A 25,150-nucleotide genomic window follows, 5' to 3' on the forward strand; every position below is an offset into this window, starting at 1 on the left:
CCATTTTCGCGAATGTATTTCCAGATTTGTTGCCCCTGACTTATGAAATTGGTGATTACGTTTACATACTTAAATGTTCCTGAGTATTTAGCATTGTGTTAAAGTTGCTTACTTTCGATTTAAAGAATTCTCGCAAAACTGTTTCCAAAGCTATTGTCCCTGACAAATCATTTTCAAGTGTTGTTAAGTACGGTTATTGACCGATATCCAGCAAATATACAGTGTGTTTATGGTTTGGGGTGAGGTGTAACTCTGTGCCCGATTTAGCTGGTTGCCGTGAACTCTTTTACGAGTATATCAGTGGGAATTGAATTATCATATTGCTTCCGTTTGTTGCATTTGATTTTATGGAACACTCTACCAGAGAGCATTTTTTTCAAAGCAACTGATTATTATTGTTATACTATAAAAACTAGATTAAGTGTTGTATTTATTTGCGTATTTTTTGTAAACAAAAACAAGTTACCGAGGGCCGGGCAGCTAAGCAAAGAATTGACTTGACACGCAGAATATCCCTTGGCAGATGGACCAAGAGCAGAAGTGTGTGGGTACTCCACTGTCCCTCGTGTGGATTAAAATTGTAATGTTAACCTCAAAATACAGTAAGTTTTGTGCTAAATCGACGAGACGCTAAATCGCATTACCTTCCCTCCGTCATCTTTGAAATCCTTCATTGTATCGTTAGTTTACAAAGACAAAATCACAAGTACTGTGGTCTAAATCCTATGTACTTTCGTCATATCTAATTTGATAGAACATAACAATGATAAGAAATAACAAATGTTTCTCTAAGATCTTACTTTCATGTTCAAACTCAGTTAACCAGCAGTGTGTTTATAAATGTGTCTTTTAACGATATACGTCCCGACGAGACACTTGACCGTGACAATTTCATTAACAAAAAATCGTCGTAACTAAACAAAGTGAACACAATTCCGTCCGGAAATACGTACTGCTCTCTAATTTCTGAAATCAATCAGTTGCCTGGATTGTTTTTACTACCTCGCTTATCTTTCAAGTCATTTAACTGTTTGGGTATATTTATTAGCTTTGTGAACTGAACAACTGAAATCAGTTTTTTATAGAAAGCATGCCCTGCTTTAATTCCAAATAGTCTGTTTGCAACTCACGTCCTAATGTCAAATTATTTAAGATTATAAAAAAATTAAAATTGTTCCACTTAAATAGATAAATTAATAGACTGATAAAACATAACTGATTAATTAAACATTCAGATCTTTCCTACTTAACCACATTAAATTAATATCAATCTTGGAATATAAATCCCATTATAAATATCATCATAAACTATAGTTTCCAATAAGTTCAAAAACCAATCTTGTTCCATCATTGGGGGGTTGGATGGCTGAATGGTTAGCGTGCGCGCGCTGTATCATAAAGTCTGTCATTGAGTCAACTGGCGTGGTTTCGAATCCCCGGTTGTACGTGACAAGGAGTAGGGTCGCCTGTCCAACCTCGTGAGTTTTCTCCGGGTCCTCCGGTTTCCTCCCACTGCTAAAGACCCCTATGTGCAAGCGAATTATTGAAATAAAATTAAACCATATGTTCGTCCCGAAATGACCTAGTTTGTGTCGAGTGGACGTTAAACCCCATTTCTCTCTCTCTCTCTTGTTCCATCATTACCTTTTACGGGCCCGATGACATGACGTAGTTTGCTTAACTGTGAAGGATAATGACATTGTGTCTTTAGACACACAGGTTTTCGTGATTTGCTTTTCAAATAATAATTGTCACCTTAAATGTTAAAGATCTTAAACGTAGTCAATATTTCAACTGATTGTAAACGAGGGGTGGGGAATGGCCGAATGGTTAACGCGTGCGCATTGGGTCATAAGCTCTGTAATTCAGTGAAGTGGCGTGGTTTCGGTTCCTCTCTTGTACGAAACAAGGAGTAGGGTAATCTGTCCAATCTCGAAGGTTTTTTCCGGGTCCTCCGGTTCCCCCACTTCTAAGGACCCCTACGCGCAAGCGAATTATTGAAATAAAATTGAACCAAAATGTTAGTCCCGAAACGAACTAGTTTGTATCGAGTGGAGGTTAACCCCCCCCCCCCCACCTCTCTCTCTCTCTTTCTCTCTCTCTCTCTCTCTCTCTCTCCCTCTTGAAGGTTTTTTCCGGGTCCTCCGGTTCCCCCACTTCTAAGGACCCCTACGCGCAAGCGAATTATTGAAATAAAATTAAACCAAAATATTAGTCCCGAAACGAACTAGTTTGTATCGAGTGGACGTTACCCCCCCCCCCCCAACACACACCCCTCTCTCTCTCTCTTTCTCTCTCTCTCTCTCTCTCTCTCCCTCTCGAAGGTTTTTTCCGGGTCCTCCGGTTCCCCCACTTCTAAGGACCCCTACGCGCAAGCGAATTATTGATATAAAATTAAACCAAAATGTTAGTCCCGAAACGAACTAGTTTGTATCGAGTGGACGTTACCCCCCCCCCCCCCCCAACACACACCCCTCTCTCTCTCTCTCTCTCTCTCTCTCTCTCTCTGATTGTAAACATACGGATAATGGCTATACTTTTTCATAGATTATCTCGAAACAATTACTTTTTTTCTCGCCATTTACTTAAACCTAAAATGTGTAAGAGCTACATCTGACTGTTGCAGGTCTTTTTCTTTAGGCCTTAAATGCTATATAAATTAATTAGACATTTATTAACATGACAAGACCATAATCAACTCTCGATGCCATCATATGGGTGCGATTTTCAACAGACTTGAATCCGATCTGTGGTTTGACAAAAAAATTTAAAAATCGAGACTTTGTGTAATATCGTAACAGCGGTAACAATGACAACCGGGGCTACAGTATTTTTGGAATGAGGAGTTCTTAGCTCAGTGTGAAGTAATTTGACTGAAATTTTCAGCACATTCCCTTTACGTTATCTATTTTTTTAACTATTATACCGAGAACTGTTAGCTCTTTGTCTAATCTTCTATAATTTCGCTTTAATAGATTATGTATATGTATAAGGGGGTACTTAGCTTGTGAAATCAACAAGTTATTAATATTGTAATATTATGTAATTTATTGTAACCGGGAGGGGTTTCTATAGGTTTTGCCTGTTCCCCAATCCCCTCAGTTTTCTGAATAAATATTGTTTAAAAAAAAAAAAAAAAAAAAAAAAGTTATTAAGTAAGGCATGTTTACAAACATTTACAGCTGTTACCTTCATTATTAAATATGTTTATTTTGAAAATTCATTGATAGTCCATATCCCATTTTACAAAATCTTACAATTTTTTTTCTTCTTTGAATTGAGCAGTACCTTAATGACACTATAAATATGGAATGATTTAATTACTTACAGGGTTACTCAACTTAATTTAGGGAACCTTAGAACACTCTAGGGTCTACAATTCTGCTGCATTTGCAATATATATTTTGAGAGTAACTGAAGCAACTGTTGTAGAGCAACAGATGGCAATGTTAAGATTGTTACAGATTTTGTCACATTTAATTGTTATTAGAAATCGATCGTCGTAGCTGCTAGACAGCGTATGTTAAACCTATTTAACTTTATTGTCGGAGCTCAAGTGGGACAAATGAACCAGTTTAAAAACCTTAGTTCTTTGTCTTCTCTGTCTAGACAAACGCTTCTTCCTTGCAAAATGACGACCGACGAGGAGAAAATTGTTAAACTGATTTGACTTATTGTACCAATTAATACTACATTTATCTGTTTTTCTAACTACATGTAGTTTAAATATAAGCATCTGAACGGCTTACATGAGTTAAAGCTGACCTTTTGGTCATTTGGATGGCCGAATGGTTAGGTCTGTCATTGAGTCAACTGGCGTGGTTTCGATTCCCCTGTTGTACGTGACAAGGAGTGGGGTCGCCTGTCCAACCTCGTGAGTTTTCCCCGGGTCCTCCGGATTCCCCCTACAGCTAAAGGCTCCTACGTTCAAGCGAATTACTGAAATAAAATAAACTCTCTCTCTCTCTCTCCCCTCTCTCTCTCTCTCTCTCTCTCTTGGTCCCAACCAGATCAACTTAAAATTGCAATGGTAGGCGCTAAAAATATTTTAATTTGAAAATCGTGACAAGTGGAATGAATGTCATGGCATGGCAATGGCATTTATTATTGAGGTTAATCAATGAAACATACAAAATTGGACTATGTCGTGATTAGCTTATCAGTCGTGAATGCACAATATGATTATAAATAATGAACTTGGTATAGATAAGGAAGCTGTAATTGGTCTGGGTAGAAATTAATCTCGTGTTTAGGAAAATAAACAGGTAAATTAATTCATTGAAATATCTTAAGTAAATAGATTTCCTGTGGGTAGACGATGGCTAATAAACCGGGAAACTACGATTCAGATCAAATAAATATATCATAATGAACAGATATGCGGGGGTCTATTTTATTCGCAGAATACAAAGGAGCTCAAATTAAGATTTGTTTCCTTTTGTTTGCTGAATACGAAATGTAGTTGATATGTCCAGGTAACAATATGACTTATTTTTTCTAATCTAAATTTGTTCATTGGGTTGCTGCGGGGGCCATTTTTGGATTAACATATTGTTCAATTTTATTTAAATTATTTTCTTGGGCGTAAGGGTATTTAGCAGGGGTATATTTTATGTCTTTGGGTGTCAGTCTATCTTCGTTCAAATTTAACATCTTGATAAAACCAGTTTTCAGATATAAACTGTTCCTGTGCTTAAACAATTATCCAAAAATGAAACTAAAATTAGTATACCAACCGACTTCCGGTTAGTCTTTAACATGAATTTTAATATATATTATTGTAACTTAAATAAAGGCGTTGACCAAAAATTAGGAATCTGGTAAGTACAATGGTATTATATGGACATCGTCGCCACAAAAATAGAGGTGCTTGAGTGTCACCGGCCATAAATATCTAAAAAGAATTGCAGCAAAGCTACAACTTATTTTTGATCATTTATTTCTCGATGCAAAATGATTTGAAATTGTGCCAAAAACATTTTCCAACACATCGGCTCGTCTAAAAACGCGGTTCTGGTCATTTAAGAAACAGCGTGGACACAAAATAAGTAGATTGCGTTATAAATACTCATAAATAGTTATAAATAGGTTATTAGTTTACGTCACATCAACCGCTGTAAAAGACGACTATTTATTTCTCGGCAATTAAGAAATTCTACAGATTGAAATTGTTTGGCAGAATTCCCCTCGAGACCTAGCAAAAGTCCCATCTTCTATACGTCCGTGTTGTTCATTCGTTGTTAAAAGATATAAACCAATATGTCAGATTTTCCAGACTAATGCTTTATAAAACCACGCGAAAAATAATTATCAAAGTATACCTATTTATCAAGTAACGCCACATGGGCAGCATTACGTTACACCGATGTCCTAACACACAATAAACTGTCGTCTTCTTCTTTCCATTTACTTTAACGATCCTCGCTTGTGTAGTTTAAAGGTTTAAATTTGCCCGCGGAGAACATAGCGAATTGCGAAATATTGCCAGATATAATTATAGTCGATATACGATTATTGAATCCGATATTCTGTCTAAAGATCCATAAAATGTGACAATAACGTGAAATTCCAGCTTTCTTGGTGCTTTATAGTCATCAAATATGTCAGTAACTCAACCAAAACAATTATTAATTTCTGTCGAAACGAATAAATAGCTAAAATGGGGATATTCTTACCTTAATATTATTAAAGAAACACGCTGTGGAGATACAGTGGAGATACATGTATGTAAGGGGGGTTGGATGGCCGAATGGTTAGCACGTGCGCGCTGTATCATAAAGCCTGTCATTGAGTCAACTGGCGTGGTTTCGAATCCCCGGTTGTACGTGACAAGGAGTAGGGTCGCCTGTCCAACCTCGGGGGTTTTCTCCGGGTCCTCCGGTTTCCTCCCACTGCTAAATACCCCTACGCGCAAGCGATAATTGAAATAAAATTAAACCATATGTTTAGTCGAGTGGACGTTAAACCCCATTTCTCTCTCTCTCTCACATGTATGTAACCAAAAGTTAGACAAGTCGTAGCATGTGTTCTATGGAAAGAGTAACAATGACACAATAAGATCCAAACATTTTCTCGCGATCTGTACACCGTTTTCAAACAAAATATGTCAGAATATTACAGCAAAAGATCAAAAAGGAACTTAAATTAATCCGATTTTAAAATCATAAGTTTTGATACATGATACACAAGTTTTGATACATATTGACAGCCTATGTAAAATGCAATACTCGTAAAAAAGGTAAGCGAGAATGGTTTTCTACTGCACAGACTGTAGATATTGTTTGTTTCACCATGATTATACGCATAAGATGCATTATCCGATGCACCGTTCTTCAATACGGACATTATTTTGTACCTTAGTATCATATAAATATTTAGTGTATAAATAATGTTCGAAAAACCTATAGAAGATGACACAATGGGAGGGGAGGGGGACAATATAGAAAACAATTTGAATGTCTCTCCTTTACTGTCTAATATTTTTTGTATTTTCTGTCATTTCAGGTAACCATGCCAACGAGATTCGCCATATTTGCTTTATGTTTAGCTGGTGTTGTACTATTTGAGGAAGTTTCCTCCAGATACATAGAATGTCCAGATGGTTGTTATATATCAGTGGGCAGTCATTGTGTGTGTCCAATTGGAGGATCATATGACAAGCGCGGCGTTAGGTTACCTTTTAGATACGGAAAACGAAATACCAAATTACCAACAAAAAATACATTTAGAGAAGGGTGAGCATAGTACGTTATTTTGTTTTAAAATCTTGTCAAATATTTGTTTTAATTTTGGTTGCGCGCTGTATTATAAGATCTGTCATTGAGTCAACTGGCGTGGTTTCGATTCCCAGGTTTTACGTGACAAGAAGTAGGGGCGCCTGTCCGACCGTGTGGGTCTTCTTCGGGTCCTCCGGTTTCCTCTCACTGCTAAAGACACCTACGCGCAAGCGAATTATTGAAATAAAATTGAACCATATGTTAGTCCCGAAATGACCTAATTTAATATATTTATTTGTTCATTGTATTCTCTTAAGAAAAACATTAACAGATAGAGTCGGTGTTGAGATATGGCAATTTAACTTAACGGTGAAAGTAAAATCAGCAAGCCAATGGTCATTCGCTTATTCTACAGAAACAATATTTTAGCAGTATAATAATAATATATTTATTTCGTACTAAATTGAGTACACAATACACAAATACTTACAAAACTATGAGAAAAGTAATAAATATACAAAAAATATACATTCTCATAGTTAAATGTCTAATATGTGGACAAGTGATGAATAATTTCATTTAAATTGTTTTTATCCGTTTTACAAAACGTTTGATCCCTTAATAAAATCATATCATTTATTGCACTTACAGTTTGCATAGTAACATCATCAACATTATCGATTGATGTTAGTTTCTGTAGTATAGTTTGGACACACAATTTACCTATGTCGTACTTATTGATATTATATCTATATGAAATTAAATTCAAGTTATTACATGCAGATGCCAAAACGCGTATTAAAATAATATAATTAGTACAATCTACACTTTATATTTTAACTAAATCAAAAACGTTAATGTTATAATAGTCATAATCAAAACTGCTCAAGTTTGTCGAATTAATTAGATTGTATTTGACTAATCATTAGAACGGAAATATGTTTGCTTGTCATTAGAACGAGTACGCACTAAAACCATACCGGGCTATTCGCTGAATTGTTAGGATGTGTTACGCAAGATTGGTCAAATTTACTTCCGATACAAGCACGCGTCTTGTTCATCGCTCTATGAGTTATATTCAAAGAAAGCAAGAATTACACAGTTTATGTATTTGTCAAGGGAAATCAGCATTGTATAAAACAAAACCCCCCATCGATTCCTAACTTCTTTTGGCTTCTATGGCTCGTTGATATATTGAACAGGAAGTTATATCTGCTTCAGTAATAACTCCCACTATTATTTTAAAGATGATCAATCGAATTCACAAAATCTATGTAATACATAGTTTCTGTTGATATGAAAGTATTATGTACCTACTATAGGTTATTTAATTCATCATTCATTACAAGACTTAAAGCCAAATTGATCTGGTATATATATATATATACTCTTCAAAAAAAGTAGGGGATATTCAGAAACAATACAAAACTGCAGAAATGCACTGCTGTTTTTATTAGAGGTAACCAGTGTATGTTAATAACAAGCCAATTGCCTACACATGAACATAGACATATGGGCGGCTTATCTAACGGCCCCATTTCACTCGCAAATAGATACACCGTCAAAAGTGAAAATGGACGTTTTTGATTTTTGTCTTAATAATGAGTAATTGCTCCACCAATCCTCAGACATTCAGCAATTCGTCGTGGTGTGCTCCTAATCAACCGTACAATCACGATTTGGGGCAATCTGACCCACTCCTCTTGCAGTGCCACGGCAAATTCTTGCAGTGTTGTCGGTTGACGTTGACGTCGACGAACACGTCTCCCGATCAAATTAAACGTAACACACTAAAGCAAAGATACACTAAACAGTAAATCTTATGCATGAACCGATAGGAAAGCAAACATGGATAGATAAACCAGCATTTCAATATCCCCTACTTTTTTTGAAGAGTATATATGAAGATGGCTTTCTTATTAGATATACATTATTGTTCTATAATATAGATTGCACTTTATAAAAATAAACAAATAACAAAAGCAACCCGACCTTGCGCTAGATTTAGATTTAAATATGTTATAAAATAGTTTACAAAATGAAATTAAATGAAATGGGGGTTAAAGCCCTACAGTAACAGTTCTGCTCCAACTGGGCTAATGAAGACAAAACCTTGCTATGTCACAATATAACATTTCACATTTACTAAAATCTCGATATGTCTCAAGAGCCATTCAACTTGCATATGCTGTGTAAATTCGAATAAAGAGTTATATCACATGATATAATATTTGTAGTGTCCTGGAAGAATAAACCGCCTAGAAGGCGAAACTCCTCGTGTGCGTATATTTTTCTGTTCCATAACGTATTGAAATCATAGGAGGTGGCGAAGATCTCATTCTGGTAGATTTAGTTTGTCAATTAAATGCCATCGTCACATTAGAATAGAATAGGGACATTTTTAATAGAAAATGGTATCCAAGCGTGGAAACTATCTGATGAATTGTTTGACATTTGCTAAAAAAAAAAGAAAAAGAAAAAAATGTTAGATGAGATATCGTTTAAGAGGATTTACTGAAATGAGCCTATAGACAGAAGATATTCGGCACATATATATATATATATATATAAAATAAATAAAAGATTCTACTCTCAGGTAAAAATATATAGAAAAATGAGGTTTTTAGAAAGGAAAAACTAATTTCATCTTAGCTAGCGCTTTCACCCACTACGGGGATCATCAGGCATTTAACAATGAGATAGTATACAATTACATGACGTTATTAATACATATATGTACATAACAATAATAGTATATATATAAACCGATACGCTGGCGTCAGTATTTTCAGTTCTCGTATGGTCATAATCAATGTAATTACAATTATAACTTTTTTTCGTTTTGTTTGATTGTTCGAATTCTTCACTATATAACATCTAACATAATCAGAGCAGCTGTCGTTTAGACGATTGACTTTAAAAGATACGTTTACAGGATATTCCACAAATGAAATGAAATGGGGTTAATGTCTTACTGTTAACACCAACCTGACTAATGAAGACGGGCATACGGCATGCACGGGAAAGCCACACTAGAAAATGTCGGGGAACTGTTATCGACCAACTCCGATCTTTTTATAACCACCACGGTTACAGATATTCGCTGGAAGAATAAAAGCATGCCCATTCATCAGATGAAAAACATCCACCTTTATCCAATATTAACATAGTTTGAAAGAATTTATTTAAATGAGACGGCTATAAGAGAAACTGAAACAATGAATTGAAATTCGGATTGTCGCAAGACATTGTTTCTTATTCTATTATTTTACGGCCTTCGGGTGTATTCAAGTTTTATTATTAAAAAATGCTAACCTTTCTATTGTTTTATTAATCCTATTTGTTCTCCATTTTTTTCTATTTTCAGTATTCTTAACAATATAAACCCATATCGACTGTATGATTTAGAAGAAGATAAATAGATATCAGTATCTCCCACAAGATCTGAAGACCAACACCATAACTTACAGACACATCTTTTGTTAATACATTTATATCACCCCATCATAATATGTTTAAAGTGATAATTCATTTATTATTATAAAATATATTATTAAATTTTATGACGATTCATCTGTATTAAGGGAAAACATGATTGATTGTATAGTTAAATCAACTTGGAACAATGTCTTTGAAAATATTAAAATGTACCATTCTTCTGTAATTGTCTTCAACTAATTAGTATCTAAAGTAATATCAGTCATGAACATTATACCAAAACAACTGTTATTATAATTGACAGATACGTGTATATTACTGAAATGATTATCTGACATTATCTCCAGTTTCTATGAAAAGTTTTACCAAGTTCGACAATATATATTATTTCGTTCGTGACCCTGTTTTATATAAAAGCATATAATTTAAAGTTAATTCAGAGATGGAATCAGAATTAAAACAGTAATGTTGGGACCGAAGTTGTTTGGCTCTTTTTTTTAATATATATTCTAGGTTTATCTGTTTATGTTATAGTAATACTAATTTTTCGTTTTGTATCACATAGTTTTTGTAGAATTTTCCCTAAAATACATTCGTTTCATAATGTAACAACTTATTTTAATACTTTATCATGTGTTTTATAACGTACCCTGTCTTATACATTCGAGTATATCGTTATTACTAATATTAAGATATTTTATGTTATAATTCTTGTGTACTTATTATATTCTGTCTTTAAATTTGAGTAAATCTGTTTTTATTATATTGCATGACGTACAACAAAAACGTGAACTTGTTTTGGTTAGGCTATATCTTCTTGTGTTTGGTACTCTTGAAATTTTCCATTCGGATTCATATCATAAAATAATGAAGAGCTAAATATATAAGTATATATAAATGTATATTCTTTCAACTATTTCATAAACATGCGTTGACTTTTTTTTGGTCGTGGTGATAATGTGCTTGAGAAAGGTCGAGTCTGGGGTGATGCATGTTTTTTTTTCAACGTTGTTTCCTTTACTTGGTTGATCTGTTTCTGCAGCATAACCAGGAAGAGGATGTTATGTTTTCAAACTGTTTATTTATGGCGGCTTTATACAGTTTATAATTCCCAAAAACCATACATTGTAAAATGCAGAATTCCTTCCTAAACGTGCTTTTAGGGTACAGAATAGCCCGTGTTGAAAGTGCAGATAAACACCCTTAGCTGGTATATCCACACACAAAATTACCTTTTTTAAAAGGTCAAATTTATGTAAGCCTGATCTTGAATGTGGGATGAGGTTTTAACTCATCCTTCACACTATACATGGGTCTTTATGAGACACATCTTCTCAGTTATCTAACCACTCGTCTACAGGGATCACTTAAAATTCGATGATATGATGCGGATGATATGATAGTGAATACCCCCCCCCCCCGTTATGAATAAGCACTTACCGTTTAGCGTCCACTCAACACAAACTATGCTATTTCGGTACTGACGTTACGAACATCTTTATTTCAAATTCAATTGCGCGTTGGGTCTTTACTTCTTGTAATTTATGGGTGGGGGTCGAAACCACCCCACTTGACCCAATGGTAGGCCCTATGATCTTTCACCCGATGTCACCTCTCCTTTGAGGGGTTTCCATCTAACCAACTTATGCTTTACCATTTGCATTGTAGACCGTTAGTTTGTTGATGCAGTCGCACGGTGCGTTTTACAAGAAAATGCAACATATTGAAACCGTTATATTGTTTGACGAGAATAGTAAAAACTGACAGCAAAGATGTTACCTCACGTGCATGTTAACTCTTTTATCAGATTATTCCGATTTAAGTTAGAAAGTGTCAGAGTTGTACATCGCTTAAGACCTATTTAAATAATCACTCCGGAAAACGAAGTACTTATTAATGGTACTTGAAATTTTCCTTTCTGACGTGATTGGATTATTATTTTGCAACATCTGATTTCCGTTCTGTGACGTCCCTTGTGTGCAATGTCTTGATAATACAATTTTCGGGTGCACTGATGAAAGACAAAATGTGAAAGAAACTTTGACGATCAAGACGAGTATTTGTTTTGATCTTCACTGATGTTCATTTTAGGATTATTTCTGTAAATCAAATATTTGAGCAGAATCGTTACGTTTGACATTAGCTTGGGAATTCTATTTAATTACATTGTCCGAAATGTTAATGGTTTTGAATGAACTAGTCATTCTTTGAACATTCAAATCCTTTAAATCTGTTATGGAATTAGCGGAAGCAAATCTCAAATGCTCTATACTTGATTTATATGTCGGACAGAACTTGAATATTTGGAATTAAATACCGGAACTTTGGGTCTATTTGTATCTTAAAATTTATATCGTTAAAGTGGCACAAACTGACATTTCAAATCGGACCAAATAACAATCCGTGGCAATTTATGCTGTGTAAATTAATTCCTCGTCGAAATACCGCCATTTCAAAACTGTTTGGAAATAAGACCCACGTAGAAACGTAAACATACCGTGATCCACCCATATAAGTATCCCCAAAAAGTCTTCTCCCTTGAAAAGTAATTACTCGCCTGATGTAAACAAACGAAAAAATATATGAAGTTGTGATCTGGGGACTGTGGTAGCGATTTTCTAAATTAGCATTAAAGATGAAACTTAATATTTGATACAACGATACTCCATCACCTTTACGTATGCTTATAAAGAATGAATGAATGAAATAGGTTTAACGTCCTACTTCATCATATAAAGGAATGGGAAATGGGAATGGGATAGTGGGTATCTTTTGAACTATAAAAACGAAACGAAATGGGATAAATATTAATGGAGTTATTTTTAAAAATTAAAAAAGAATAATGCTTCACTATGTTTACTACACCAGTTGTGAAACCCATCAAAATTATAAAAAAACGAAACGAAATATAGATCTGTATTTTGATCAAATTGGCAATCGTAGCGCAAGTGCTAATAAGGTGTGGAGGCATGCGTTATATGTTGCATCTGTCAGACAAGAAAAAAACGAACGTAAATAGACTGACCTTTATTCTTTATTCCTAAACCCTTGCTATAGCTTAACGGCCTTCTTCCAATTTTATTGTAATGAAAAGCGTGGTCAGGAGTTGTAAAATGATTTGTTCTTTGAAATTGGAAATCGAAATATAAAAACAAGAAGAAAGACCAATTTGGTTTCATAACTCTGAGATTCATGTAATACGTCCAAATTATTGTCACCATTCAACTATACTAAGGGAGATGCTCCACATGTTTATATATAGATCGATAATAATAACCGCAATAAACAAAGTATAAACCTTTCTAGGCACCCCGCTCAACAGACACGCTAAATTAAAAGGTGCATTCACGGCGTCATTGTCTGAAACAGAACCAACAGTTGACGGAATTAAGACTAACCTGTAATTTTGACGTGCATACTAAACATATTTGACTGATTTACTAATAGCTTGGCTATGTTGAAGCTTCAGGACGCCATACTGAAATATCTTGTAGTATTGATGACGTCCCTAAAACATTAAGGGTAGTTGTCTTTTGTTAGAATGCAGGAAGAGATTGGCTGGACTGTCTCCTTCAAGGGGTGAATATTTCATTAAAGAATGGGGGTTGGATGGCTGAATGGTTAGCACGTGCCCGCTGTATCATAAAGTCTGTCAATGAGTCAACTGGCGTGGTTTCGATTCCCCGGTTGTACGTGACAAGAAGTAGGGTCGCCTGTCCAACCTCGTGGGTTTACTCCGGGTCCTCCGGTTTCCTCCCTCTGCTTAAAGACCCCTACGCGCAAGCGAATTATGGAAATAAAATTGAACCATATGTTAGTCCCGAAATGACCTAGTTTTTGTCGAGTGGGCGTTAAACCCCATTTCTCTCTTTCTCTCTCATTAAAGAATGTAACTAAACAGTAATATACAGAGAGGGCTTTTAAATTATTACCAAACAAATTATCAATTTTATCGGATACAATATGCTTTCCGGCTTAATGGTTGACCGTGGATGTAGATAGTTATCTTTGGATAGCAGGCAGAAATAATTGCTCAGGTACTTATTTTGGTTTGATATTTTTTTATTCTAAAAAACTTTCGTAGGTACAATAATTATGTGGGCCATGCTTACAAATAAAATATTTTCTGAATCTACCAGCAGTTTTTCATATACAGCGATATCATGTTTTCAAATACATTGACACATCAGACATGATCGCATGATGCTTTTTAACACATAAAATAAAACAGAACATAGCATATAACAAACAAGTCAACAGCGAGGCTGGTGTCTCCCGAAATAAATAGATGGCGCACATTAATTAATTGCACATACTTGGCATAGACAGAAAATGACCATGACTAATCTTAGTCGTGGTTTTGGCCGTGGAACTATACTCTAAGTTTCACCCCTCTCGACCTCAATCAAAGTTATCATGCCCAAAAGCATCGACTAAACGAATTGCTTATCGCTGATTAGTATAAGCATGAATTGCTCACCACTCAACTCCTTCAAGACATTGACATAATAACACCTACACCAAGTTTGAACATTCCAGCTCAATTAAAAGCAGAGCTGTTGTTTCCCAAAAGTATGACGGGCAGTCAGACTGACGTGTGGACGGCTCATTTTAACAGTCCCCTGCTTTCTTCAAACGGTGGTGATTAATTAAACCAAACTACAATAAGTAAAAGCGTAAAGTAAACTTTCTACACGGTCCATTAGTGTCTTCTATCCCAAACGCATTGAAATTCGTTGTCGTCTGTTGTAAGAAAGGCACCTGTGCGGTACTGGTAAACAGATTGGCATATACATTTCAACATGAAAAGGTAGCCTGAAGCTAAATAATGTCAAATTGGAAAGCCTAGGGATCTGGCTGAGGAACGACTTCTGTAAGCTATCGCTATCTGTAAGCTGTCGTTTCAAGACTGGGTATAAAAATCCTCGGATAACTTAATATCAAATTGAGTAGCTAACACTGATTAGTTAATTTAACAACCATATCATAGACATATATATAAAGTATATAGTGTCTCGAGCAAATGACACATGTATCAACCAGTCGTATAAATACTGGGTTAAAATTGTGGGCTGAACAACTCATAAAATTTCAAACAGATAAGATCATGCATCAAACTTCCGAAAAATTGGATCATGATTGAAATATCTAGCAAGATTTCTAAGAAAAGGAAATAATTTTGGAACGTATTACCGACAAATCGCTGAAAAGCAATAAGGCTCATCCTTTCGATCGAATACACAACCAATACAAATTTCACAGAATGGGATCAGAATTTCAAAACGAAATGGAATATCAAAAAATCAATGAAAAATAAAAGACTTCTTCATATCAGAGTGATTGATGTAAATATCAATTAGTATAAAAGATTTTGTGATTCTTTTATAAATAATCAACCTGTAAGGTTTTTGAACATCTGTCTAAAAGCACATCTCACATTGTCTCTAAATCTTGGATTCATAACACTGTATATTATTGGATTGATGGCACTGTTTAAAAAAAAGGATTTAACACAAAACGTACAAAAAAGATCAACAGCTGCAGAGTTGCCATAACGATAATATTCACCAAGTACTGTTGTCTGGAAGTACTTTCCAGAATTTCGTATTGTTTGAACAGTGAGAAACGGCACATATGTTAAGATGGCTGCCAAGGTAACGGACGCCAAACACGCAGTAGTTTTTCTTGACCGCATTCGGATTCTTCCATTTATAACACCGTTTGTTTTGTTTGGTGGAGGGATTGGGTTTTCTTTTCTCAAGCTTAACAAACGTTTTCGTTTGATAATGACAATCATAATGTTTAAATAGAAGAAAATAGCTAACCCGAAGGAGATTATCCAAATTATGTACAGTAATCCCATAAATAAAAATACATAGATGTAGTGCTGAAAATAATCATTATAGGAACAATCTTCCCCTAGAATCCTATCCTTTCCATCTACAAGAGTCTGTTTGCCTGTTACGATCAGTTGTGGCCACGACAAGGACAATGCCATGACGACAACTATGATAGTCAGAGATTGGGCTTTACTACGTGTGTAAGGTTCTAACGGATAACATATTTTGCTATAGCGTTCTGATGCCACACATATTAAAATAAATCCATTTAAAAGATTTGTAACATTTTCCACAAAGCGGTTGATTCGGCATAATGTCGGCAAGGAGTTGATGTAGGGGTTCCACAAATCGTAAATCTGGAACGGTAGGCAAAAACAACAACAGACAATATCGGTTAAAGCTACCATTAAAATATAAAAGGTGGCTACAGTACGTTCTGCGAAGAATGTATACACTATTATTACTATTACGTTGCCAACGGCGCCAACAATCATAATGATGGATAAAAAGACAATAACTGGTACAGTGAATATCCGACGAGCGTGATTAAGTTCATATAACAAAGTAGAATTGTAATTTGAGTCAGTTAGAATTTCTTTTAACACCATGATGAAAGACCTTTACTTCCGATTACAAACTATATCCGTTTTGAAAAATATATATAATAAGTTTGTTGTCTAGAACGTGTCAGCTCATCTACTTCTGGTCACAATCAGTCTCACCGGGAATTCTTTGGGTCATTTTATATAATTGTACATCCGCATATGTAGGAAATATTCATTAATTTGCTGAAATTGTTTAAACAGCTTTGAAAACGAGTGATATTATCTGACTACACACTTATTCTATCATAAAAGTATTATAGGAGGTGATAAAACCAATTAATACTATAATATGTAATAAATTGTAGACCTTTACTGCTTTTATATATTACCTTTTGATATTAGACCCCAGGGTACAATCAGCTACACAAAAACATCAGCAAAATCATAATTTATAGAAAGTGGACTTTATAAATAGGACTTATTGTAGTTAATACCCCAAATAGCGATATTATATCACAAAATTACGATCATGGATGGCGATGGTGATAGTGTTGGTAATTTATGTTCATACAATATCGATGACCAGGATACCATCCAGAATATTATACAATTAGCACTGGTAATTCATAATGATATAAATTGTATTATTCCTCTTTAATCACAACTTTACGTGCTTTGTCATTTATTCCAGAAAATACTTCCAATCTCTGTTGATATGCTGACAAAATTGATTAATTAACCTATAAAGTGTAAAAAAAACCAAAGTGTATTATTTATTTCGTTTGATTGTAAGTTTAATAGATAAAACCTGAAATGAATATAGGTAATATTAAATGGGTTGTAACCTCCTACCAATTGTGCTAACAAAGACTGACATACGCCGTGCGTCATGACGGAAAGTTTTCCCGGACAGTGACATTCTTGCCTATTTTTCATCGAATATCAACTGCAAATTTGTTCTCGGGTTCTCTGTTAGTAAAGCTTGCAGGTGTAGGGGTGGATGAGGGACGTGACCCCAATGTTCCTAAGGAATCAAATATTTATCACTCTATTGTCAATAGTCACAACATTTTGCATCTGTTTTGCTTTTGAAAAATCCACCGAGAAAACTTTGCAGTTTCAAGTGCCCACTAGTTTTGCTCTAAAATGTAATACATTTAAAAACGTGCTTCGGGTTTTCAAGATTTTTCTAAAAAAAAAACCCGTTAATTTTACGAAATTTACCTAAAACCTTTTCTCGGCCACATCCCAATTTCAACTCTTGCGACCCAACATCGTCCCCAATGGTTTAACCTAACAGAGTAAGCCCAACAGTTGTAAAAGAAAAGAGACGGATATGTTGACGGTCTCAGGGATGAACTGTGAAGGACCGTATGAATACGAAGTTAATGTTCTCACGTACTTTAGGGCCTCTTTAGTCTTGTCGTTTTTCATGAATTGATAAGCAAAACAGTCGCTTGGGCTTTTGTACTCTAGAAATTACCATTTACAGCCAGTTCTTCAAATATTGGGGTCCCTCACACGGTTAGGCTCCCTGGGTGGTCTTAATTAACCCGGTTAGTGTAGAAAAGTAGGACGTTAAAACCCAGATCATTTATAAAGCTGAATAATTACAGCCAAATACAAGCCTAGAAAATACTGCGGGTATTATATTATTGAATTAGAAGACCTGTTATAGTAAAATTTAATCACAGAGAATGTAAAATGCTTCTAATCCGAGACAAGTACTAGTGCAGTTAATACCAACGTTTAAACCATAGCAATTCAAAAAGAAAAACATTTGCATCTAAAAATTATACAATTGATCAATTTTAACATATACTATTCAAAAAAAGTAGGGGATATTTGATTTTTAAGTGTTATTAAAGTCACCTAATGAAACTGACGAAGAAACAAATGACAAAATGAAATGAAGTTCACATTCATCGATTTATTCCAAATGATCGTTAGACTAAGTAAGGCACAGACTGACCATTATAAGGGTAAAATGATACCCGGGGTCAAACAGCAAAGTTACCACAGCATCACAACCAAGTCAGTAACGGGTAAATCCTCCTCTGTTTGCCAAACAAGCATTGATCCGACGTGGCATACTCCTAATGAGACGTCTAAGGTCATTTTGGTCCAGATTTTCCCATTCCTGTTGCAACGCAGCAGCAAGTTCTTGGACATTGGCAGGACGTTGTTGACGTTGACGTAACCTCTGTCCAAGCATGTCCTTTAATGCTCGATGCGGGAGAGGTCGGGACTCAGTGCTGGCCAAGGTAATGTGGTGATGTTCTGTTGTTGGAGGTAACCTGTAACGATCCTGGCCCTGTGACATCTTGCGTTGTCATCCTGGAAGATGAAACGGCGGCCATGACGTCGTGCGAACGGCACAACATGGACTGCCAAGATGTTGTCCCGGTAGTACTGGCCTGTAACACGCCCTGCAACAACATGTAAAGCCGTTCTTCCAGCAACAGTGATGCCTCCCCACACCATAACAGAACCACCCCCAAATCGATCATGTCTGATGACGTTAACGTCTTGGAAGCGCTCGTTTCGACGACGCTACACCCTCCTACGTCTGTCCAAAAAATCAACAGTGAACCTTGACTCATCTGAAAACATCACATTGCTCCAGCGTCGATTATCCCAGTGTTGACGATCCCTACACCAACGACGTCTTGCCTGAATGTGATGATCTCTCAAACAAGGGATCACGCGAGGACGTCGGGCGCGAAGGTGACCCCTATGCTGTCGATTCCGAATCGTCTGGCCACTCACTCTCACACCAGTGTCTGTTTGAAGACGAGCGCTGATCTGATTTGCTGTGATGACACGATTTCTCAAGGCCAAGGTACGGATAAATCGATCCTGGGCTTGAGTTGTCGCCCTTGGTCGACCTGAGCGTGGTCTGTCCTGTACAGATTGTGTATCACGGTATCTTGACCATAGCCTGCTTATGACAGACTGAGAAACATTCATCGTCCGCGCCACAACCGCCTGTGTTGTGCCGATCTGTAGCATGCCAAGGGCACGTAACCTTTCATTTTGGGTAAGCCGACGCATATCAAAATTTGTTTTCTGGTCACTAAAACAATTGAACTGATGTTTCCACCCTGGAATTCAATGCCACAATGACTGTAACATTCAAAGTTAGAGTCGTGCAAATCTTGGGTTGGACCCCCATGATGATCCCAAGCATCACCTGCATTCCATGCGGTAGCTATTGGTGCGTTTGGGCGTCACATGTAACTGGAAATGTTTCTTCTGTTAGGTTCTATAGTGACTTTTTTCGTAGTCATTTGCATATTTTAGTATTATGCCCCCAAAATCAAATATCCCCTACTTTTTTTGAATAGTATATATAAAGTTTACAGGGTTTTTTTTCTGTACATAATAATTTACTAATTGTATCTTTTTTTAACAAGCCTGCTCATTCTTCATGAGGTTTGTTAATATTCAAATGTGCTGACTCACATTGGAAGTCTGTACATTTATTAAAATAGTACATATTTTTTACTTTTCAGATATATACATGAACGATTTTGTTTGTTATGCAGTTATGGCGATACGTTTTTCGCGTACGTTCAAGAAACAGTTTTATTTACCATGATGTGTCCAGTTTTGTTACATAAAAATAACTAGTTAATGCCAACTGTAGACAACACTCTGAAAGGCATAATGGATGGACATGACATAAACATAAATAATTATATAAGCAGTGAAATTATAAGAACAGCTGGCAACTAGATAAAACATAGTCATTAATTATATACAACATTTTATTTGATGTATTCACAACTTTAGTATTATGACATGAAGTACAAAAAGAATAATGGAATAGGGTATGATTTACTGTCCCGTTAACACAGTACGCCATTTTTAGACAATCGGTTGATAATAACTCTAGGTGATAAGTAATTATTAATATTGTTGGTTTATATTTAAGGATACATTCCCACGAAAGTATTTATAGAGTAGTTGATTCCAATAAAAGTATGGCAAATGGACAGCAAAGACGCCTAATCTTACTAGAAAAATACTGGGCAAAAATGTCAGGGTATCACTGATACTGTCTGGTAACTGTTATATCTTGATCGAATGGTTAAGCGGTTTCGGGAACATTGAGGGGTTTGAACGTACAACAGACTCTGCAATTAAACGGTGGAAAAAAAGTTGGCAGAAGATAATGTTGTGTTGGGGTGTTTATTCTAGGATTGTCCTGGATTGGTTTTATTTATTAAGAGTCCATCAAAACAAACATCCATCTTGAAGTTCACCCAATCCCAGAATGCACACTCTCACTCATATATAATGAAACATGAAAAGTTAAAATTCGATTAACATGAAAAGTTAAATATATCTACATGATGAGTTCTCAGAAATGTTTGTCTATGAACTTGAGTTTAAGTACTGCTCTAACCTTAACATATATATATTTTCTAAATATACAAGTGTATATATACTCTTCAAAAAAAGTAGGGGATATTCAGAAACAATGCAAAACTGCAGAAATGCAATGCTGTTTTTAATAGAGGTAACCAGTGTAGAGCAGAACATAATGACGAATCTGAATCAGTTATAAGAACCGGACCAAATATACAGACAATCTTTTGAATAATGGCCTCACAATGGTCTCTGCATCTAAAGTCTTGAGTGGAACACAGGTAAGAAAACGGGCAAGCTCGTCATAGACAACCATGATATGTTTGAATCCTGTTGGTGATTCAGGCATAGATTTAAAGTCTAAACTTTACGGTACGGTATTCTATAGGTATCCGTGGAGTAACTGGCCTTTCAGATAAAGGGTTAGCGAGTGCAAAAACTGTAGGAACAATTGTATCGATCTCTGAATCATTTTCAAGTGGACTTCTCGAAAGAAAATAGGCTAAAACTAATTCTGTTCCTTTCTTATAGCCTATTTTGAAAAAGAAATGTGACAATTTGACTAAAGGGTTCTGTAAGCAATTGGTACATGGTTGCCGTTTGGAATCTAAAAGATTAACAATGGCAGCATGATCGACATAAGCATCAAACTCGACCCCTCGTAGTAAATATTGGAAATTTACGATATTAATAAAAAGTCCAAATAATTCCAACTCTGTACCAGAATAACGTTCACATGCTTTAGGAAGACGTTTGGAATAATATGCTAGAAGTCGCTCTTGTCCATCTATAATTTGTGTAAGATAAGTTCCTGTAGCTGTTCTTGAAGTATCGCTGTATAAGGTTAATCGAAATGTGTCATTGGGCATGTACGAAATGTGCCTTTTTGTTAGAAATTTTGTGTAATGGTTGCAGGACTGATTGTAACTGAGGCAAGAAATTCGACACATAATTGATTGCACCTATGAACTTCCTAACATCCTTAGTTGACTTTACTGTTCGTCAGAATCTTATGACCCATATAAACAACTTCAGTACGAAAAAATGAATTCTTCTTAGGTGCAACTTTTAATCCATTTTGAATTAAGACTTTGAATATTAAGCTTAAATGTTTTTTGTGTGACTCAATATCGTGACTAAAGAGAATGATATCATCATGATGGACAATACAGAAGGAATAACTGTCAGGAATTGTAGATATGATATATTCTATTTTTGACTGAAATACAGCAGGTGGAACGCTCAAACATTGAGTTAACCTTTTAAAATAATAGTGTTTCCCACCAGAATAAGATGAAATTCCTGTATATTGTTGAGCTTTTGGTGATAATGGTAACGAGAAAAATGCGGACTTGAGATCTAGGCAACTAAGAACAGTGGGCATAGCACGGCCGATCCTCTTTATAGTGTCTGAAAATAAGGGAAAGGGGTGATTCAGACGTTTAATCTTAGAATTGAGATATCAAGAATCAACAACTACACATTTTTCATTTGTTCCTTTCTTGGGTAGAATAAGGACAGGAGAAGTATATGACTGATGTTCAACAGCTATTATTCCTAACTTAATAAGATTTTGTAATTCATGATCAACAATTTTCTTCTCTGCTTCAGTTTTAGGATAAGGACGAATGTAGAAGGGCTTGTCATCATTAACTTCAATGTATACCTATATGTTAGGCCACTTTCCTATTTCACCATTTATACTGAATGCTTCTTGATTCTGACATATTATATCACATTATTTGTCTCATTGAACAGGGCTTAGTATACTATGAGACAAGTCAATCAGAGACTGGAGAGCTAATTTGACCTTGTGTAATTGAACATTCTCTTGACCTGGATCTGAGTTTGACGAAAGATTAACACCATCACAACTAACTATATCATGTAGAGATATTGATGAAATCGCTCTAGATGCTCTGATATGTAGTCTTAGAACCTGTATTGTGAATTGGTATAATAGATTTATTTATGTCTAATTTGACTAAAAGTGACGACTACAATTCATAACAAGATCACAATTCCGAAACATTGAAGGAACTTTTCCATGGACTGTAATAAAACGGCTGTGATGTGGCTTAACGTAGACGCTATGGGCAGTAGAAAACGTGATGTTAGAAGTTTTGCAGCTGAATTTGTTCCCTCGAAAATTAAGAGAATCATGTAATTCTGCAAGAGTTTCCTGGCAAATTATGATATCAATGCCAATTAATTCTGGCGCGACATAGGCTTCAAGTGTAAACCTTACATCCTGAATTGTAATACCAAACTTAATAGTATGGTTACATAGCAAAACATTACCATTGCCCATTCGAAATTAAACTGATTGTGACAGGCTGTGAACAGGCAGGTCACTCAAATAAGACGAAGATTTAATTATTAAAGATGAAATGATTGACCTTGGCGCACCACTATCAACTAATATGAGCGCATTTTGACCATCAGAAAATTCACCATGACAATAATTTCTCTTTGTGAGTTGAATAGAAATTACTTTAGTAGGATTTTGGGAAGAAGTCGGACTTTGCTTGGACTGTTTCGAGTGATTAGGGAATTCATTCTGAGCAGTAGAACAAATTCCTTCAGTTAAAAATCCGGTTGACGTTTAGCAGCGAGATGCTTTTCACTAAGATAGCATGATCGCCAGATATGATTAGGTCTGAGACAATATTCACAAAAGATTGTTCCTGAAGAACGATTAGAACGTGCGTTTTGTGAATTATGATAATATGTCGGATTCTGATCCCTACTAGAATGCTATAATCTACTAGGGGGATGGGAATCTTGTTGCGATCTATCTGAATAACGATGTAGACGTGATCTATCTGAATAACGGTCTAGACGTTATCTATCTAAATAACGAGATCTGTGCGGACTGTCATATCTATTATGGGAGTGTGGACTGTGTGAGTTTGAACGACCTCGAGAATTCTTTCTCATATGTGGGCTTGTAGATCATCGGTTAGATCTTTCATTAGATTCGAACTGCAGCTTCAAGGCATCTAGTTCTTCACGAATAGAAGAAATATCAGAGGTAGCGAAGGAGACCTCTTTAGATGTTACAGTTAAAGTCTAACTATGAACATCAAAATAACATTGAACCTGGGCTTGTATATCAGCTAGTGAAGTGTTTTCAGAAGTGGTCATCGCCACAGCTTGCTGACAATTTGTGAAGAGAACTGAAATGAACTTATGCTTGAGTTGTGCACGACTGACTTCCAGTTGATTTCCAAGTTTTTCTAATGCTTCAAGGTTCTCAGCAGGAGTAGAAGACGTGTCATATTTGAAAGATTGGAAATCCTGATGCAACCCATAAGAAGTTTTATTTTCAGAAAATCTTTCGAGAAATTGTGTTTTTAAATCTTGACGACTGCGAAATACTCTGCCTTCAATCCATAGGCGGGCTTTTCCTTTCAAAGTTTGCTTAAACATATTCAAAAGTGTATCAATTGCCGCTACAGACAGGGGATCCAACTCGTCATTATACACTAAGAAGTCTTCGAAAGACAGAAAATGTGCTAAGGCTGGGTCCCGATTTAATTGTGCACCTTCAAGTTTATCAAATGTAGGAAGTCGCTTACTAGTAGTACCGGTACTAGATTCATTATTGCGACGATTAGCCATGATATATATATAGAAATATAAACCAAAACGTTAAAAAAAATGTTTCACGTTACGACCTTGACCTTGTTTCATTCGTTCTAGATGTACAATTCATAAAAGTATTGACAAATTTCAGAAATTAAAAACATCAATGGACTTAATTATATATAAATTATCATGAAACTAATGTGGAGTACAAACAATTGAAACATTCCACTAATATAACAAATTATCAGATACTAATAATAGGAAATCGTGAAAAAAATGAATAATCAGAATCATACCACAAAATCCTTCATCAGCAGATTCACACATTTCTAATGATATTAGCAACTTACGAAATACAATAATTCCATAGCCAAATGAATTTTGGTATTTTGATCATGAGAGGGATTACTGGAGCCTTTTTTTACAAATGCAAGGAAAAAAATTAAAAAATGTCTTGTTGATACAAAATTCTTCACTAAAAAGATTGTCACTGCATAAGCTTAGTCTTCTTTTGTTAGCAAAACATGACTGTGGGTAAAATACTTTAGACGAAGAAGACAAAATTTTCCTCAAAGTTCAGGTTAACACAATGTCAATGATGAGCGTGAATAGTCTTGATGATAGCGGTTACACGCCAGACCCAGCT

At 35.6% G+C, this 25,150-nt stretch overlaps 1 protein-coding gene and 1 long non-coding RNA gene across 2 annotated transcripts in view; one reads left to right on the top strand and one right to left on the bottom strand.

Annotated features, from left to right (window-relative positions):
- LOC126822071 (uncharacterized) overlaps positions 1–11,079 on the top strand; it is a 39,304-nt gene extending 28,225 nt beyond the window's left edge. Inside the window, exons 2-3 of the long non-coding RNA XR_007680625.2 lie at positions 6,505–6,734; positions 10,084–11,079. This is a non-coding gene — a long non-coding RNA (uncharacterized LOC126822071). The remainder of the gene's footprint in view (positions 1–6,504; positions 6,735–10,083) is intronic.
- Positions 11,080–23,868: 12,789 nt separating this feature from the next.
- Positions 23,869–24,537, bottom strand: LOC130012902 (uncharacterized). The gene is made up of 2 exons (XM_056101011.1): positions 24,295–24,537; positions 23,869–23,967 (listed from the first exon to the last, which is right to left on the bottom strand). The coding sequence occupies exons 1-2, from the start codon at positions 24,535–24,537 to the stop codon at positions 23,869–23,871; spliced, it is 342 nt and encodes a 113-aa protein (XP_055956986.1).
- Between the last annotated feature and the right edge of the window lie 613 nt (positions 24,538–25,150).

Source organism: Patella vulgata, chromosome 5 (genome assembly GCF_932274485.2).
Source record: "Patella vulgata chromosome 5, xgPatVulg1.2, whole genome shotgun sequence".
NCBI classification, from domain to species: domain Eukaryota; kingdom Metazoa; phylum Mollusca; class Gastropoda; family Patellidae; genus Patella; species Patella vulgata.